The 17,323-nt window shown below is 58.1% G+C and overlaps 2 protein-coding genes across 7 annotated transcripts in view; both read left to right on the top strand.

The window, feature by feature from the left end:
• The window catches only part of SLC44A2 (solute carrier family 44 member 2), an 11,622-nt gene extending 3,298 nt beyond the window's left edge, over window positions 1-8,324 (top strand). Inside the window, 15 exon segments of the mRNA XM_046685664.1 lie at window positions 56-207; window positions 326-409; window positions 501-613; window positions 1,951-2,082; window positions 2,181-2,280; window positions 2,365-2,457; window positions 2,631-2,715; window positions 3,212-3,474; window positions 3,561-3,655; window positions 4,331-4,434; window positions 4,538-4,611; window positions 4,699-4,769; window positions 4,934-5,022; window positions 6,152-6,236; window positions 7,075-8,324. Coding sequence (XP_046541620.1) covers window positions 56-207; window positions 326-409; window positions 501-613; window positions 1,951-2,082; window positions 2,181-2,280; window positions 2,365-2,457; window positions 2,631-2,715; window positions 3,212-3,474; window positions 3,561-3,655; window positions 4,331-4,434; window positions 4,538-4,611; window positions 4,699-4,769; window positions 4,934-5,022; window positions 6,152-6,236; window positions 7,075-7,181 — 1,647 coding nt within the window. The 3' untranslated portion in view covers window positions 7,182-8,324.
• Window positions 8,325-16,909: 8,585 nt separating this feature from the next.
• The window catches only part of ILF3 (interleukin enhancer binding factor 3), a 34,217-nt gene continuing 33,803 nt past the window's right edge, over window positions 16,910-17,323 (top strand). For 2 of the 6 annotated variants that reach the window (XM_046637746.1, XM_046637742.1), the window contains exon 1: window positions 16,910-17,064. The gene's annotated coding sequence lies outside the window, so the exon portion shown is untranslated. The remainder of the gene's footprint in view (window positions 17,065-17,323) is intronic. The other 4 variants (XM_046637744.1, XM_046637741.1, XM_046637745.1 and 1 more) reach the window with 2 other exon arrangements.

Below are 17,323 nucleotides of genomic sequence, written 5' to 3'. Positions count from 1 at the left end.
GGGGGGGGGGGGGGGGGGGGGGGGGGGGGGGGGGGGGGGGAGGTCTCGGGCTCAGCCTGATGGTCCCATCCCCCACTCCGCAGTGGCCCGGAGATGCTTCCCAGCCATCCACATCCACAAGGGGGTCCTCATGGTGGGCAACGAGACCACGTATGAGGATGGGCTTGGTTCTCGGAAAAACATCACGGAGCTGGTGGAGGGCGCCAAGTGAGGACCACTGTGCATCACGCTGGCGTCGCGCTTCCCTGGGTGGGACGGGGCATCCCCTGGGGCTGGCCCCATCGGGGGAGGGGCTCTGACTCCAGCCATGTCCGCCTTCCCCCAGGAAGGCCAACGGGGTCCTGGAGGCGCGGCAGCTGGCCATGCGGATCTTTGAAGACTACACGGTCTCCTGGTACTGGATCATCATGTAAGCGGGGTCGGAGGTGGCCCTCCCAGGCTGCGCAGTCTGAGGCTGGCGGGAGGCTGGGGTCCGCTCACACACCCATTCTATCCCCCAGCGGCCTGGTCATCGCCATGGTGATGAGCCTCCTGTTTATCATCCTGCTCCGCTTCGTGGCTGGCATCATGGTCTGGGTGATGATTGTCATGGTGATTCTCGTGCTGGGCTACGGTGCGTCTCCCCTCCCCTCCCCACAGTCTGCAAAATGCCCGTGCTCTTTGACCTGGCCGTGGCGCCTCGAGAATCTTCTCCGAAGCCATCAGGCAGCCACTGTCTTTTACTTGGTGTGTTTCGGGGGAAGATGTTCATCTCAGCGTCGTTTACGAGAGCAGATGCTTGGAAACAACCTCAGTGCTCACCCCTCGGGGATGGCTTAATCGTAGTCTTGCAAACCGGGGCCTGGATCTGTGTTTGATCAGCATCGAGAGGCGTTCTCAAGTAGACAACTTAGCTCCGTCGTTAAGGATGCTCTGGCACCAGGAAGCCGGGGATCCAAATGCTGGCTCTGCCAATTCCTCGCTCTGTGACCTTGGGCTGGTGACTCAACTTCCCTGTGCCTTCATTTCTTCCTCTATAAAATGGGGATAATGAGTGTTTACTGGTAGCAGGCTGAATGAGAAGGCGACAGCGTGTGGATGAGATGGGAGGAGGGCCTGTGGCACCCAGAGGCAACTCTTGAAATCCAGGGTTTCATATTCTGATGACTCGCTTAAACTTTCTGGGAGGAAAATGCCTGAAATGGGACCCAATCTGAGGACACAGATATTAAAATATTCATGTTAATAGTGGTTTCTAGCTGGGTGCCAGCATTTTAGGTGACTAGTTTTTTCACTTTATATGTATTTTACAATTTTATTCTGCAAAAAGCGAAGAATGCTGAAAATCTGTAATGTTACCCCACTGAATGGTAACACCCATGTCCTCCCTCTCCACCTGTGAATCATTGTCACAGAGTGACAAAGGGGGTCAGAGGAAAGCCTCAGGCCACACAGCATCCTGACCCCTATTTACTCACTCATTCATTCATCAAACATGTATTGAGTGCCTACCGTGTCCTGGGCAGTTTTTCAGGTGCTGGGCTTATAGCAATGAATAAAACAGGACAAATCCTTGCTCTCATGGAACTTATATTCCTGGGGGTGTGGGGAAAATGGACAAGAAATAAATAAACCAGAAAAGCCCTCTAGGATGTCAACGTAGAGAGTGGCAATCCGAAGCTGGAGTATGAGAGGGTGTGATTCTCAATTCGGGCAGGGGATCTGGAAGGTCTTATGTGAAGGTGATATTTGAGCAGAGACTGGAGGGTATGAGGGATCCAGTCAGGAGAGAATGGACCAGGCAGTAGGTACAGCAAGTACAAAGGTCCTGGGGCAGAGGCAAGCAAGGGCAGCCCCTCTCAGCCTCGTTTTTTGCTTCTGGTAAATGGGGGTGGTCAGTCCTCCTTTATAACATTGGGGGAGCAGCCGGCGGGTTGAGGTCAGTCGTGGCATACTGGTGTCTCTGTGCAGGAATATTCCACTGCTACATGGAATACGCCCGACTGCGTGGTGAGGCTGGCTCCGATGTCTCCCTGATGGACCTCGGCTTCCAGACGGACTTCCGCGTCTACCTGCACCTGCGGCAGACCTGGATGGCCTTTAGTGAGTCCCAGCCCCCCAGTCCTGCCCCCAGTGAGGCCTGGGAGGGAATGGGGGGGCCTCAGCAGCTCGCAGATGCAGCCACTCTCTGCCCCCTACAGTGATAATTCTGAGCATCCTGGAGGTAATTATCATCTTACTGCTCATCTTCCTACGGAAGAGAATTCTCATTGCCATTGCACTCATCAAAGAGGCCAGCAGGTGGGTGCCAGGGTGCCAGGGGGTCCGGCTGGGGTGGTCCAGGGCTGCTTGGGCCCTGATGCCTGTGTCTCTGCTCCTCCCCAGGGCCGTGGGATATGTCATGTGCTCCCTGCTGTACCCGCTGGTCACCTTCTTCCTGTTGTGCCTCTGCATCGCCTACTGGGCTAGCACTGCTGTGTATCCACCGTCACACCCTGATCCTCGACCCTGGGGGCGGCTAAGGGCCAAACTTGCCTGGAACTGACCCGCACTTGGGGGCAGGGCCACAAGCTGGCGGGGGGATGGATCCTTTCCCACAAGCCCCTGGGGGCCCTAATCCCAGATCCCCGGATTCCTTAACGAGCCTCCAGCTTCCTGTCCACTTCCAACGAAGCCGTCTACAAGATCTTCAATGACAGCGCCTGCCCACTTGCTGGGAAAACCTGCAACCCTGAGGTGAGTGTCTGGAGGTGGGGGGGCAAGTGTTTCCCCAGCAGCCCACAGATGATCTGAAACCTCTCATCCCCACTTGGGAACCATTCGACAAATATTTGGCGCCTACTGTATGCCAGGTACTGGATGTGGGGAGCATGGAAGGGAAGAGATCCAACTTGGCAGCACCCCCAGTGCTGAACCACCCACCCTTTTCCTCTGACTTCATTTCCTGACCCCCCACCCCTCTTGTAACCCCATGATGGCCAGTTCTTGCTACTAGAACCCCTTCTTTGCCTTTCACAAGCCCCTATCCTGACCCCTCTGGTCAACGATCCCTACCGTTGCTTCTAGAACCCCTCTTATAAGCCCCTATTTTGAACCCCCAATCTCTTGACTTAATTCTGATCCCCATTACTCCTGTCCCACACCATGGTCTACCTGACCCGGCCTTGATGCCCAGAGCCACTCTGAACCCTTGGCCCCTATGTTGTGATCCAGCTCTGCGTCCCTCCCGCAGACTTTCCCCTCCTCCAACGAATCCCACCTGTGCCCCGGCGCCCACTGCCAGTTCGCCTTCTATGGCGGGGAGTCGGGCTACCACCGGGCCCTGCTGGGCCTGCAGATCTTCAATGTCTTCATGTTCTTCTGGCTGGCCAACTTCGTGCTGGCCCTGGGCCAGGTCACGCTGGCTGGGGCCTTCGCCTCCTACTACTGGGCCTTCAACAAGCCAGACGACCTGCCTGCCTTCCCGCTCTTCTCCGCCTTCGGCCGGGCGCTCAGGTGGGACCCAGGGTGGGCTGGGGGGTGGGGGCGAGATGGGGTGGAGGAGGCCTGGCCGGGCCATTGACCGTGTTTGCTGCCCGTAGGTACCACACAGGCTCCCTGGCCTTTGGCGCCCTCATTCTGGCCATTGTGCAGATCATCCGAGTGATGCTGGAGTACTTGGATCAGCGCCTGAAAGGTGCAGGCCTGCGCGCTGCTGGCATTGGCTCCCACCAGGGGGCGGGGCTGAGGGGGAGACAGGGATTGGTTCTTGTTTGGGGGGGCGTAGCTAAGGTGATGGAACAGTGATTGGTTTCCAACTGTGGCGCAGGGAGAATGTTTCGGGTGATTGGTTCCTGCGATGGAGGAGGGGCCGAGAGCCTATTGGGCGGAGTTCTTACCACAGGGGGTCGGGGGGCGGGCCAAGAGTCCTGGGCCACCGTTGGTTCTTGAAGCAAGACCTGGGCGGGGCTAAGACTAGTTTTGTAGTTGCAAAGCAGGGGCTGTGGGGCTGGGATTGGTTGTGCTTTGGGGTGGGGCCAAGGCGGCAGCAAGGATTGGCTTGTGCCTGGGAGGCGGGGCCAGGGCAGCAGTGCTTGTTGTGATTGGTTCCTGTCTTGGAGGCTGGTCTCAAAGGCTCCAAGATTTGGTCCCTGGTTGGGGGCGGCGCTGAGGGTCTTGGGCCAACTTGCGTCCTACTTGGGTGGGGGTGGGTAGCACCCCGAGGGTCCTTGATAGGTCTCCTCTCCCTTCTCTTTGAGAAGGTGGGCTCTGGGAGTCCGGGACTGGCAAGTGCGTGTAATGAACAGGTGGGAGGTCCCTACCCGGCTGGGCGGGTCTCCCCTCACCTCTGCATCCCTCCTTTCTCTCCCAGCTGCAGAGAACAGGTTTGCCAAGTTCCTCATGACCTGTCTTAAATGCTGCTTCTGGTGTCTGGAGAAGTTTATCAAATTCCTCAACCGGAATGCCTATATCATGGTGAGCAGGCCTAAGAGGGAACCGACCCAGCAGCTCCTGCTGAGTGGGAGGAGCCCTCATTCCCACCCCTGGGCTCTGACCCCTCCCTCCCGCCTCCCTGCAGATTGCCATCTACGGCACCAACTTCTGCACCTCGGCCAGGAACGCCTTCTTCCTGCTCATGAGAAACATCATCAGGTCAGGGGAAACACCATCCTCTCATCTCCTCCCTCCTCCCACTGTCCCTGGCTCGCGTTCACACCTGCTTCTCACCCTCCCCTGCAGAGTGGCGGTCCTCGACAAAGTTACCGACTTCCTCTTCCTCTTGGGCAAACTTCTGATCGTGGGGAGCGTGGGTGAGTACCGCTCACCCAGCCTTTTGGGCTGTGGGAGCCTGTTGGGGGCGACTTGTGAACTGCTCTTGGGCCCCATGTCTTCTGTGATGACTGTCATCTTCTTGGGGGCGGGTACTTCCTTTAGCCAGAATCTTCAACCCCCTCAGTTTCCTCCCCTCTTCCAGGAATCCTGGCTTTCTTCTTCTTCACCCACCGTATCAGGATCGTGCAGGACACAGCACCGCCTCTGAATTATTACTGGGTTCCTATACTGGTATGGACCTTTGGGGATGGGCATGAGTCTGGGGAGAAGGAGGTGTTGGAACTCTTCTGGCCTCCTTTGGACAGATGCAGATGGGGGTCAGAGGTGGGGGGTTGATTATTTATTCAGTCTACAAACATTTATGAAGCACCTACTGTGTAACAGACACGGGGAGGGGGGTGTCCCTCTAGAGGCCTTACAGTTCAGAGGTGAATAGATATTGATCAATAATGATATAGGTGGACGTGCGATTGCATACTGGTAGGTGCCACAGGGCAGAATGACAGGGAACTCTTCCAGCCTGTGGTGGAGGATGGGGGCAGGCCTGGGAATCCAGGTGGCTTCCCTGTGGAAGTGATGTCGGATCTAAGGTCTGAAGGAATTCAGGCCACATCCTGGCAGAAGGAATAACAAGTACGGAGGCCCAGAGGCAGGGCTTTGACAGGAGCAGTGAGGAAACCAGTATGGCTGCTGTGAAGGGGGGAGGAGGTGACAGGGCCCTTAGAGGGGTTAGGTCATCCCCTGAGAGCAGTGTGGTACCTATATGAGTGCAGGCCTCAGAGCCCAACGACCTAGATTTTTATCTGGTTCTTTGTCCACTAGTTCTACGATGAGTAACTTTGAGCGAGTTATTTAATCTCTCTAAGGTCCACTCACTTCAGTCCCTAAGTGTTTATCAGGTACCTGCCAAGGTCCTGTGAGTCTCCAAATTGCTGAGGGTATAGCAGTAAAGGGGGCAGACATAGTCTAGCCGGGATGTGGGCATTAAATCTGTACCACCCTAAACATGCATAACATTGCAGCTGGACTAAGGCCTCAGAGGAGGGCTACGTGGTGCTAGGAGAGCAAAAAATGGTCTAGATGTCAGAGGCGGCTTCTTGGAGGAGATGGTCCCTGAGGACTTGATGGTTGATCTGAAAGCAGAAAGATAAGGAGGTGTAAACTAGACTAAGTGAGGGTAGCAGCATGTGCAAAGGCCCTGGTGTTGAAGAGAGCAAGGAGTGGATGGTAGGTCAGATGTTATTCTCAGGAGGGCTCATCAGCAGGGGAATGACATGAGCCCAGCAAGGGAGGGCCGTGGTGGGTGGGGATTGCCCAGGGCAAACGCTGGGGTGAAAACAGTTCCTCTCACCTCGCCCAGACAGTGATCGTTGGCTCCTACCTGATTGCCCATGGCTTCTTCAGCGTCTATGGCATGTGTGTGGACACGTTGTTCCTCTGCTTCTGTGAGTGACCCCTCCCCCCGACCCTGGCAGGGCCCTGACTCCCTTCTCCCCTCTGGGCAGAACATCTCCCTCCAATGAGACTACATAGTCACCTGCCCTGTGCCCCCAGCTTCCCCAGGGACTGGCTGTCCTTCGTCCTAGCGCCCCGGCATGCCCTCTCAGCTTCCTCCTGCGCTCAGAGCTGCTCCATCCTTGCGTCCCCTGGTCCAGGCTGCAGCGGGGACGCACTCTGCCCCTGGGCCCTTGGCTTCGGAGTTTCTGGCTTTGTCGGGGGGATCCGTGGCTGCCACTAACTCTGGTCTCTCCATCTGTCTGTTTTTTTGTTCTCTCTCTTCTCTTCCTCTCCTCCATGCCTGCTGGCTTCCCTGTTCCTCCCTGCCTCCCTCTTTCCCTCCCTTCCTGACCACCCCATGTTCCCCCTGCTGGTTCCTGGGGGGAGCCCAGGTGAGGACCTGGAAAGAAATGACGGCTCTCAGCAGCGACCCTACTTCATGTCGCCCGAGCTGAGAGACATCCTGTTGAAGGGGAGTGCCGAGGAGGGGAAGCGGGTGGAAGTCGAGGAGTAGAGAGGGAGGGAGGTGGTTGGGGGGCCCACAGGCCTCCTCGGTAACTCCCTGTAGGTGGGGGGTGCATGCGGGGCTCTTCCTTGCCTGGGAGTGGGGAGCGAGTGTGTGTCCCATTCCTGAGCCCACCACAGTCTGCCCCTCTCCGGTCCCAGCGTGTCTTGCTTCCTAACCCTCTGAGGCTTCTCTGTGGCCCCCATCCGCCCGCCCTGTCCCCAGAGGCCACTGTCCCGGGGCTCCCCTCATGCCACCTGCTCTGGGACCTCTCTCTGCAGTGGAGGACCTGGAAAGGAATGATGGCTCGGCCGAGAGGCCTTACTTCATGTCTTCCAACCTCAAGAAGCTCTTGAACAAGACCAACAAGTAGCCGGCGGAGTCCTAAAGGCCCCACCCTCCCACGCCTCCCTGGAAAATCTCACACTGGGTGCTCAGCAGCTGGGTCAGAACCCCCAGCCCACTGGGCTCACCCCAAATCCTATCACTGCCGCCCCCATGCCCCGATATCTGGTTACCACCAGTTTCCAGGGACCTAGAGGACCTGGGGCATCTCCTCCCCATGCCAAGGGGCAGTCATATTTTTCAAGACTGTGCAGGTCATTCCAGCCTTGGGTGACTGGCCTGCGTGGGAAGAAGTCCACTGAGGCCCCTTGATGTCTGGCAGGCGATGGGGCCGACCTCTGTGGGCTGCCCCACGCTTCCTGTCCCCGTCGCGACGGGACAGCATCTGTGTCGGCTGGAGCGGCGGCTGCAGTAAGCTCCAGCTCCTGAGGGCCCCCGTGACTTGCATCTACTCCGGCCAGGCCCCAGCCTCTTTTCATGGCTGAACAACTGGCTCGCGGCTGCCACGGGCATTTCTGTATTATTTTTTTTAACCTGGACGTGCATTAAAGGGTCTATGAGCTTTTTCTGTCTGTCTCCGCAGTCGAGGGGGCCGCTGAGGAGCGCCTTCATGGCTGGCGTGGGACCGTAGGTGCCCAGGTGGGGGTGTCTCCTGGCATGGGAGGAGAGAGAGAGACTGTTGGGGGAGGCAGACGGGAGCAGGCTGTGCGGACCGCCCAGCGCAGGGGGAGGAGACTGCTAATGGCTGCTTAATGGAAACCTGCTGGCTGGCTGGCTGGCTGGAGGAGTCGGCCGAATTTCTCCCTTCCTCTGCCAGTTATTGACACAGCTCTCTTTGTAAGAGACAAGAAACTGAATCCACCCAGGGGAGGATTTCAGGGGAAGGAGTGGGGAGCAGATGCCGGCCAGCCCGGGCCCCCCGGCCCAGCCACTTCGCCTTGAGGATTCTTTTGCCAAACTTGTTGAACTCAGGGTGCCTGGTCTGCCGGGTCCCCCTTCGCCATATCCCAACATCCCCGAGTTCGTTTTTGCTCGTCGGCACCGTTCCACGATCCCCGAGAGGCAGAAATGCCAGCCTGGGGTCTGTGTCTCCTGTGCCTGCCCCAGCCCTCCCGCCCCTGGTTCTGTCCACACAGCCCTGCGTGTAACTGCATTCCGACCACTAATAAAGTGCCTATTGAACAGAGCGGGGCCTGGACTGTTTGTGAGGGAGTGGGAGGTTGGGAGGGGGAACCCCAGCTTCCACTGCTCTGGGATTCTGAGTCCGGGCGACTCCCCTAGGAGTCTGCTCCCCGCACCCCCGTCTGCGCCTGAATTCCAGCACGCGGGCAGCTCAGGTTTCTTTCGAACAATTGTCCATTATTAGGTTCTGATCCCCAGACTCCAGAAGGCGGCGATGGCCGCCCACCTCCTCGGTCACACGGCTGGACACGTGCCACCAGGCCTGCTTTGTCCTCGGGCCCAGGCACCTGAGCGCCACAGTCTAGTCCAGCCACTTGGGAGCCGCCCTGCATAGCAGGGCGCGGCCGCCCCGAGGCTCGCGGCTGCCCCCTGGTGCCGGCTGCCCGCCTTTGCATGCTAACTGCCCTCCTCCCTCCGCACCCCGCCCCGGAATTCTTTCTTAATTAGCCATGCTGTTTTGAGTCTTTTCCATCCGCGTTCCAGGACGCTCATCATTCTGCCGAGGAGGAAATTAAGGCAGAGAGGTTCGGTGATGTGTCTGAATGTTGCCCAGAGGAAAAAGGGCAGAGAAGGCGCTGGAACCCAGGTCTCTGAGCCCGAAGCCCTCATCCCACACCCTGTGCTGATGCCCTCTGGGTACCCCGCTCACCTCCACCCTCAGAGTTTGTTCTTTCCTTGCCACCCCGCCCCCCGCCCCACCTCCTGTTAGCCCCGCCTCCAACATAGCCGCTAAACCTGCCCACTTCTCCCGTCTTCAGCTCCCACTGTCACTCATCTGGACAGTGCAGTCTCTTTCCTTGGTCCCTGGCCCTCGCTATTCCCTCCCCTCCTCCACTGTTCCCCCGTTACCGCACGAAGATGGGGTCCTATCCGATGCGCATTAAAAAAGCCAATTATTACAGCATCAGCTTTATTGCTAGATGGATCGGTAAGGAGCCGGGGGCACGTGCTCTCCGGTCTGTCTCCCCGATCCGAATTTGTGGGAGGAAGGGCAGGGCGGTCTGAAGTGTGGAGACAGATGATTGGAGGTTGAGAGAGGTGAGGTGACTGAGGGTCTGCGCAAGCGTGGTCGCGCTCCGTGGCTCTTCGCAGGACGCGTGTTCACAATATAGGTACATTAGCATGCTCTGAGGGGGGAGTTTCCAGCCCCTTGATGTCAAAAGGGTCACTTCTCGGACATTTGTGCAGGCCCAGTTGATGGGCTGGTGGCCTCGACTGGCCTGAACTGGACGAGAGGTCGTTTCTCAGTTCCTGAAAAACCACTCTTAATTACACTGTTGATAAGATGGGGTCAGCTGAACGGGCCCAGGAAGGCCCTCGGTCATACCCCAAAGGCACAGATGGACGCCTGTGAACAGCTGTGTGTGTTCACACTCCTTCTCTGCTCAAGAACCCTCCATGGCTCCCACTTTACTCAGTAAAAGCCAAAGTCCTCGCTGCAGCCCACAGGCCCTGGCCTATCCGCCCTGCCACCCGCCTCTCGCTGACTCACCCACCACGCCAGCCCCAGCGCTTATACCTGAAATGCACTCCACCTGGCTCTTTGCGTGGCTAGCTCCTCATCATCCTCTGCTTTCCACTCAGGGGTCACCTCCTCCAGGAAGCCTTCCCTGCTCATCTAAAGTTGGCCTCTCTTGGTGATGACCGTATCACCCTGTTGATTTTCTTCATAGCACTTGTCAAACCTGTCATTATTTATTTGTATTTCACTTGCTCGCTGTCAGCCTCCTCACCAGTGTGTCAGCTCACAGAGGAAGATCTTCCTCTTCTTTACCCCATTACCCCAGGCAGGGCAGAGTGCCTGGTGCACAGCAGGCACCCAGGATACAGCCCAGCACAGCCAAATGAATATAAAGAGCTTGGCATGGTGCCTGGCCCTGGCAACGTGCACAGTATTAGTGACTATTATCAGGGGGGCCAGCCCTGTGGCCTAGTGGTTTTAAGTTTAGTGCACTCTGCTGGGCGGCCCGGGCTTGGTTCCTGGGCGTGGACCTACACCACTGGTGGGCATCCATGCTGTGGCAGTGACCCACATACAAAACAGAGGGAGACTGGCAACAGATGTTAGCTCAGGGTGAATCTTCCTCAGCGGAAAAAAAAAAAAAATGCATGCTCAGAGCCCTCTGGTTGCTGTGCAGAAAGAAACTGTACGACACAAAAGCAGAAGCAGAGACCAATGAGGAGGCTACCGCACTGGTCCGGGTCCGTGCTGATGGTGGGCTGGACTCAGGTGGTCTTGGTGAAGGTGACGAAAGCGTGCAGATTCTCGATATAATTTGAAGATGGAGCTGACCTGATGGATTGCATGTGTGGAGTGAAAGAAAGAGGAGCCGGGGAAGCAGGGCTGCGAGGGAGCAAGCTCAGGCGGAGTCCTGCCAGGGCCCATAGTCCATCCCGCAGGGAGCTCTGGACGGTGTTCCATCTCCGAGTTGTCCGCACTCGTCAGTCGTTGCCTAAAGGCTGCCCTGGGGGAACGTAAGCTCCCAGGCCCTTCTGATGCTCTGAGCGGGCAGGCAAAGGGATGCTGGCGCGTGGTCCAGAGCCCAGGGGTGGTTCTCTGAAAAGAGCTGCAGGTGCCGGCGCTTGTGCAAAAGCAGACAAAACGCTTGTAGAGATGCAAAGAAACAATAACATGGATGGAAGGGATCCAGGCAGGTGGGTTTATTTTGCACCCACTTTATACAAAATCTCCAAAGGAAGCTGTGATATAGATGGTCAGATACATGCGTCTGGACCTCAGGGGGGAAAGCCAGGCTGGAGGGAGGCAACGGAAGGGCTCAGTGCTCTGATGGCCTTAAGTTGAGGGACTGGCTGGGGTCGCTTGTGGGTGAGTGTCGAGAGGGGCGAGGTGAGGCCTGGGGAGGAGAGAGCCACAGGGGGTGCCCAGAGCTATGTGGAAGGCGCCACAGGTGCTGGTGGCTGCGGTGGCGGGAGGACACGGCTGGGAGTGACTATCTCCTTGTGAAATCAGGCGGCCAGCAGCTCAGAGCAGAGCATGCGGAGAGGGTGGAAGCTGTGAGAAGACAGAAAGCATGGGAAACCAGCTCACCGCGTGGGAGAGCGCCCCACGAACAGGGACGCTGGGCTGCGGGAGGCGCGGGCAGAACTGGATGTGGCCGGCCTGATGGAGAGGCGTAGGGACTCGAGCAGTCCCCTGGGCAAGGGCACGATGCTGGAGCGATCCCCTCCCTCTGCTGCCCGAGGTCTCGCACAGCTTTCAACAGACTCAGGTGAAAGCCAGTCTCCACATGGGTCCAGGGTCCCCGCTGGACCCATCCGCCCGTTCCCAGATGTCCCTTTCTCCCCTCTGCCCTCCCCAGCCCCATTCCAGCCCCTGGGGCCTCCTTGCTGCTCGTCCACAAGCACGGTCCCACCTGTGGGACTTTGCACCGGCTGTTTCCTCTGCCTGGAAGGCTCTTCTCCCAGCAGTCGGCTTGGCCTCAGTCCCTCAGCTCCCCGTGACTTTCCCGGGCGCCGCCTGACTTAAAATCGCCTGCCCCAGCTTGGCAGCCCTGGTTTTCTTTTCGTCCACCACACTCGCCACCATGGGACACAGCACACACTCTGCTTGATTCTTGTCCGCCTCCCCAGGGCAGGGCCAGGGCATGGTGGTGTCACTGTGTCCCCGGCAGCTGCTTCGGACTGCCCAGCCTTCAAGGCCAGCTCCTCCCGGCCCTCCTGGAGGTCTGTTAGCAGCAGGCTGTCCTCAAATTCTTTTCTGCTTGCGTTGGCCAGCGTCCATATTCGTGGTCTGCTACTCTGAGAGCTACGGATCCAGAGAATGTGGAGGGAGGCCAGGCCAGGAGGGGCCCCGCTGCCCTTTTAGAAACGAGGGGTGCAGGCACAGGCGTGCTGGCCAGGTACAGGCCGCCAGAAAGCTCAGTGGCCCAGGCAACTAACAGACACAAAGAAGTTCATGCTGGATGCTTCCAATTCTGGAACATTCTAGAATAGGTAAAGTGAATCCTGGTGATGTAACAAGAGGGCCGGGAATTGGCTACAGAGAGCAGAGGGAACATTCTGGGGTGGTGACAATGTTCCTTACCTTGACTGGGGTGGTGCTTGCACAGATGTAGACTCTGTAAGCATTTACCAAGCTATGCACTTAGGACTGCGGATGCTAGACCTCAAAGTGGATTAAGGGGAATGGGGGGAGCTCCCTTCTGGCTCACCTATCCATGAGGCCGAACTGCCTTGGGCACAGTGGGGGGCAGGTGTGGTGGCTGACACGTCCACTCACTCATTCACTCTTGATTTTCCCAGGCCTCTAAGCCAGGCACTTCGTGGCTAGATATACGGGAGTGAACAAGAACTGTGTTTCCCCATCTCAGACTTCACCAAGGGAGTAAGGGAGACATAACAAATAACTAAATATAGAGTAGGTAGTGATAAACACTTGGAAGAAATAGAACATGGTGGTTAGGGCAGGTGGGTCTCTCTGAGGAGGTGACACAGGGCAGAGAGCTGAGAGAGGTAGGGAGGGAGCTGTGAAGACTGAGGGAAGGGCGTTTCAGGCAGAGGGAACAGCCAGCACAAAGGCCCTGAGGTGAGGGCGCTTGAATGAATGAGTGGAGTAACGTGAAAGGACACATCGAGCTGTATACCCTGGGCTTACATCCTCCCAGCCCAGCGGCCCCAGCAGAAAGACCCAGCTCTTTCTCAGACGATCACAAGCAGTCCCAGAGCTGCCTCTCCTTGGGCCCGTTTTGTGAAACGCCATCGCTGAACCAGTCACTGGGCCGAGGGAGAAGTGGGGTTCTGATGGGTGAGGCCCAGGGCAGACGTTGGGAGGCAGGAATAAAGCGGGGGAGAGGCGGCTCCCCAAAGGCAAGTCTTGGTCCTCAGAACAAAGAGGGAGTGGAGGCCCAACAGGCAAAAGCCGCAGACACTGCTCCATGGGAAGAGTGAGAGCAGCAGGGATGTGAGGGTGCCACAAGGGTCCCGGCAGGCAGAGATGACCGACTCAAGGGGCCTGGGGTCCTACGCACAGCCCGAACGACAGCCTCAATGTTTGTGGCTATGTGCGTGTTTCCCCAACAAGTCGCAACATCCTGGGGCTCAAATGATGTGGCTGTGCCTTGGTTTCACTTTTGCTCCATCTTCTTATTTTAGTTTTAAAAAGTGTCAAAAAATACACAAAATTTATCATTTTAACTATTTCTAAGTATACAGTCCAGTGGCATTTAGCACATTCACACTGCTGTGCAGCCATCCCCACCATCCATCTCCAGAAGCTTCTCATCTTCCCAAACTGAAGCTCTGTCCCCATTAAAGACCCCTCCCCCAGCCCCTGACCCCCATGATTCCACTTTGTCTCTGTGAATGTGACTCCTCTAGGGACCTCCTGTGAGTGGAATCATATATTATTTGTCCTTTTGTGACTGGCTTATTTCACTGAGCACAGTCTTCAAGGGTCATCCACATCATAGCATTTGGCAGAATTCCCTTCCTTTTTTAAGGCTGAATACTATTCCACTGTACATATACAGCACATTTCGTGTACCCGTTCATCCATCAGTGGACACTGGGCTGCTTCCACCTTTTGGCCATTGTGGGTAATGCTGCTATGAATATGGAGATACAAGTGTCTCAAGTTCCTGCTTTCATTTCTTTTTGGGCACACACCCAGAAGCAGAATTGCTGGGTCATATGGTAATTCTCTGCCTAGTCTTTTAAAGAACCACGACACTGTTCTCACTCTATCTTTTGGCTCAGGTTTCTTCCAGACTGCTTCATTCTCTATCACGTTTTTTCATCAGGGTATACCCCCGTCTTCCGACCACACCTGCCTTGACGATCAGAGACATGAGGGCCTCTCTTGCCCCAAAGGCCCAGGCCTGATGCTCACTGGCTCCGACTGCCTGATTTTGGTGACTAGTGTTGGCGTCAGGCAGTGGGGACCTGCCAACTCAACTACAGAGAAGCGAGGGAGAGGGGTGGTCCCCCAAAGCACTGTGGTCAACCAAATGCCACTCCACTGAGGGGGAGGCAGCAAACACAGTCAGAAAGCTTTCAAGGGGAGGAGTTCTTGGATGTGATCGGGGGCGTCTGGGGAGGGGTGCTTTAGGGGGAGAAATCTCTGCAGATGAGGAAGGCAAGGGCAGAGCAAGTCCCTGCGGACACTGACATCCCAGAGGATGGCGGAACCTGTTTGGACAGAGGGACTGCAAGAGGTGAGGACAGACCTCAGTCTTCACCCAGTGAGGGGGACTGTGGAATGAGGAGAAGAGGGGTACAGCCAGACGATGCGGGGTGTCAAGTCAGGTAAGGAGGTGCGAGTGCGGTTGTGCACACACGGAGCTGTTAACCAGGGAGCAGTGGAGAGGAAAGGTGGGAGGCTGGGCCAGAGCGGAGACGCAGGGAGAAAGCAGATGGCATGTGGGGTCTTCCATCTTGGATGGCGCCCCGAGAGAGAGCACGGACAAGGAAGGCAGAAGCTTGCAGCTGGAAACGTCTCCTCCAGCAGCTCCCGGCGGGTGGGGAAGGGGTGGGTGCACACAGAAGGCACCTCTAAGGGAGTTCTGGTTTCCTGACATTTCCACTGCAGCCCCAGGGATGTCTCACTCTAAGCCAGGCTGGACGGGCACGAGGCCAACAAGCAACACGCACGTCCACAGCCACTGCTCCAGCCCTCGCAACACGCCCGCCACACCGGCAACCGTTTGAGGTTGAAAAACTGTCCAAGTCCATCCTGGGCTCCTCCAAGGAGGTCGTGGTTTGATCTGAAGTCTCACGCCTGTCATTACCATCCTATCTGTGCCTGCAAAACGGATGTGACAAGCGCTGCCTCAGAGGAGCGAGAGCCTCAAAACCAGGTTCTTCAGGAATGCACGCGAGGGCCCCTCCCAGGGACGGCCTGTGGACCTGGAGTCAGAAACGAAGGACTGTCCCTGTTCTGCCACTTGGCAGCGCTGTGGGCTTAGACAAGCTGCCCGGCCTCTGAGTCCGGCCCTCGTGTGTCAAACAGACACCGCTGGGCTCTAACTTAAATGTCAAAGCCAGTTATCATTCTCACAGTCACCGCGATCTTGAACCACCGAAACTTACTTTAGCCCATCTCGTCTAAACACACGCCCCCTTACTTTTACCAAACCCTTCTTCAATCTCAACCTCTACTCGTTTAAGACAGATCTGCAAGTAAGGGAAAAAACAGTAAGATGCAGAATGTCTTATTTACGTGAAAAAAGGCCATAAAAACACAATTTAGCATCTTTAGGCGTAAAACATCTCTGCAGCGAGACACAAAAAACTTGACGCTGGCTGCCAAGGAGGAGCGTAGACACGTAGACAAGGAGGAAGACTGACTTTGTCCTTTCACATCCTTTTGCACATCTGACATTTACATCATGGCAATACCTGATCGGCTCAAAATCCTAAGTAAAGCGTAAATGAAAAAGAAAATCGGGAAGCACGGCATGCACCCATTCCTGGAACCACATTTTCACCTCTTACCTCCTGGATAATAGCTATCATTTGGGGGCATTTCTTCCGCCCAAAGAGTCATGCCGAGCGCTCCTTTAAAAAGCTCATCACCGTTTTGCAGACACGGAAACAGGCTCGGGCCGCGGTCACCGCGGGGGCTCAGCATCCTGCATCCTTCACACGCGAACGTACTGCCCCCGCGCCAGGCGGGGAAACTCCGCGACAGGAAGAGCCGTGAGTCTCCAGGCCTTCCCACCCCTCGGGAGGCGGGACAGCCCCTTGCTCCCACCTGCAGCCTCGCCCCCGCGCACCGCCTGCCGAGCGGCCCGACCCCGACCCCGGGGGGAGGGAGACCGCACGCCGGGCATCCGACAGGCGCCGGGCCCGGGCCGTGAGCCCTCGACGCAGGTCTTTGTGTTGCCTGGGCCTCAGTTTCTCCATGTGGGTGAAGGGGGCCGGAGGATCCCGAGCAGCCCGGCTCTGCCATTCCGAGGCTCCGGCGCCGGCCCCGGGCGGCAGCGGGGAGCCCGGCCCGGCCGCTCCTCGCACGCGCCTCTCGGGTCCCCTCGGCTTCTCGCGGGAGATGCGGGCAGGAGGGAGAAAGCCCCGCGGGGCGGCCTCCGACAGAGGCCGAACTTCCGAGACCGAGATCCGGCCGCTCGGAAGCCGCTCACGCGCCCGCCTCTCACAACCGTTTCCGCCAACGTCCTCATGGCGACGGGGGTAAGATGGCGCCCACGCAGGCGCACACCGTCGCAGCCGCACGGAGGCTCCGCCCCTCGCCCGGAGTCACGTGGTCACGGCCGCTCCGAAACCGCCATTGAAAAAAAGAGCGGCGGCGTGGTCACGTGATGCAGGCCTCCCAATACGGCAAAGGGAAGGCGCCAAGGACCTGGTCACGTGCCCAAGGAGGACTCAGAATCCGCTACCGTCACATGATCCAGAGGAACCCTTCGAAGGGGAGGGACGCGTTCCGACGCCACGTGACGGGCCACGCAACGCCCACGCTCCTGTCACGTGACCAGAGCCCACCTCCTTATCTCTCCGTCCCTCCCTCCCTCTCGGGCTGGGCCTGCGTCGAGCGGCAACGCGGCGGCGAGGGGGCGGGGCTCCGGCCGGTCACGTGCTCCCGCACCTCCCCGGCGCGCGCCCGCCCGCCCGCTCGCCCCCGGCCCCGGCTCCTCCTCCTCCTCTTCTCGCCATTGCAGTTGGGACTCGGCAGCCCGGTGCGCACCGCGTGGCTTTTAGCGGGGGAGACCCCGGCAGGCTGTCGCAGGAGGGCGGCGGCGGCGGCTGCGGTCGGGGAAGGGGACGCCGACAAGGTAAGCGTCAATGTGGCGGCGGCCCGGCCCGCTCCCGCCTCTCCCCCTCCCCCGCCCGGCCTCCCGCTCTGCGCGGGCCCGGCGGAGGGGTCGGGGTGGCCGGGCCGGAGGCGCCCCGCGCTCCCCGCCTCCGCCCGGGCCCCTCGCCCCGGCGCCCGGCTCCCTCCTCCCCCGCCAGCCTCGCTCCCGCGCTCGGCCGTTACTCTCCCCCATTGTGCCGAGGAAACAAAATGGCGGCGGCGGCGGCGGCGAGGCCCGG

Source organism: Equus quagga, chromosome 14, assembly GCF_021613505.1.
Source record: "Equus quagga isolate Etosha38 chromosome 14, UCLA_HA_Equagga_1.0, whole genome shotgun sequence".
Taxonomy (NCBI): domain Eukaryota; kingdom Metazoa; phylum Chordata; class Mammalia; order Perissodactyla; family Equidae; genus Equus; species Equus quagga.
Note: the sequence above shows the minus strand (reverse complement) of the source record. Positions and strands in the feature narration are given on the sequence as shown.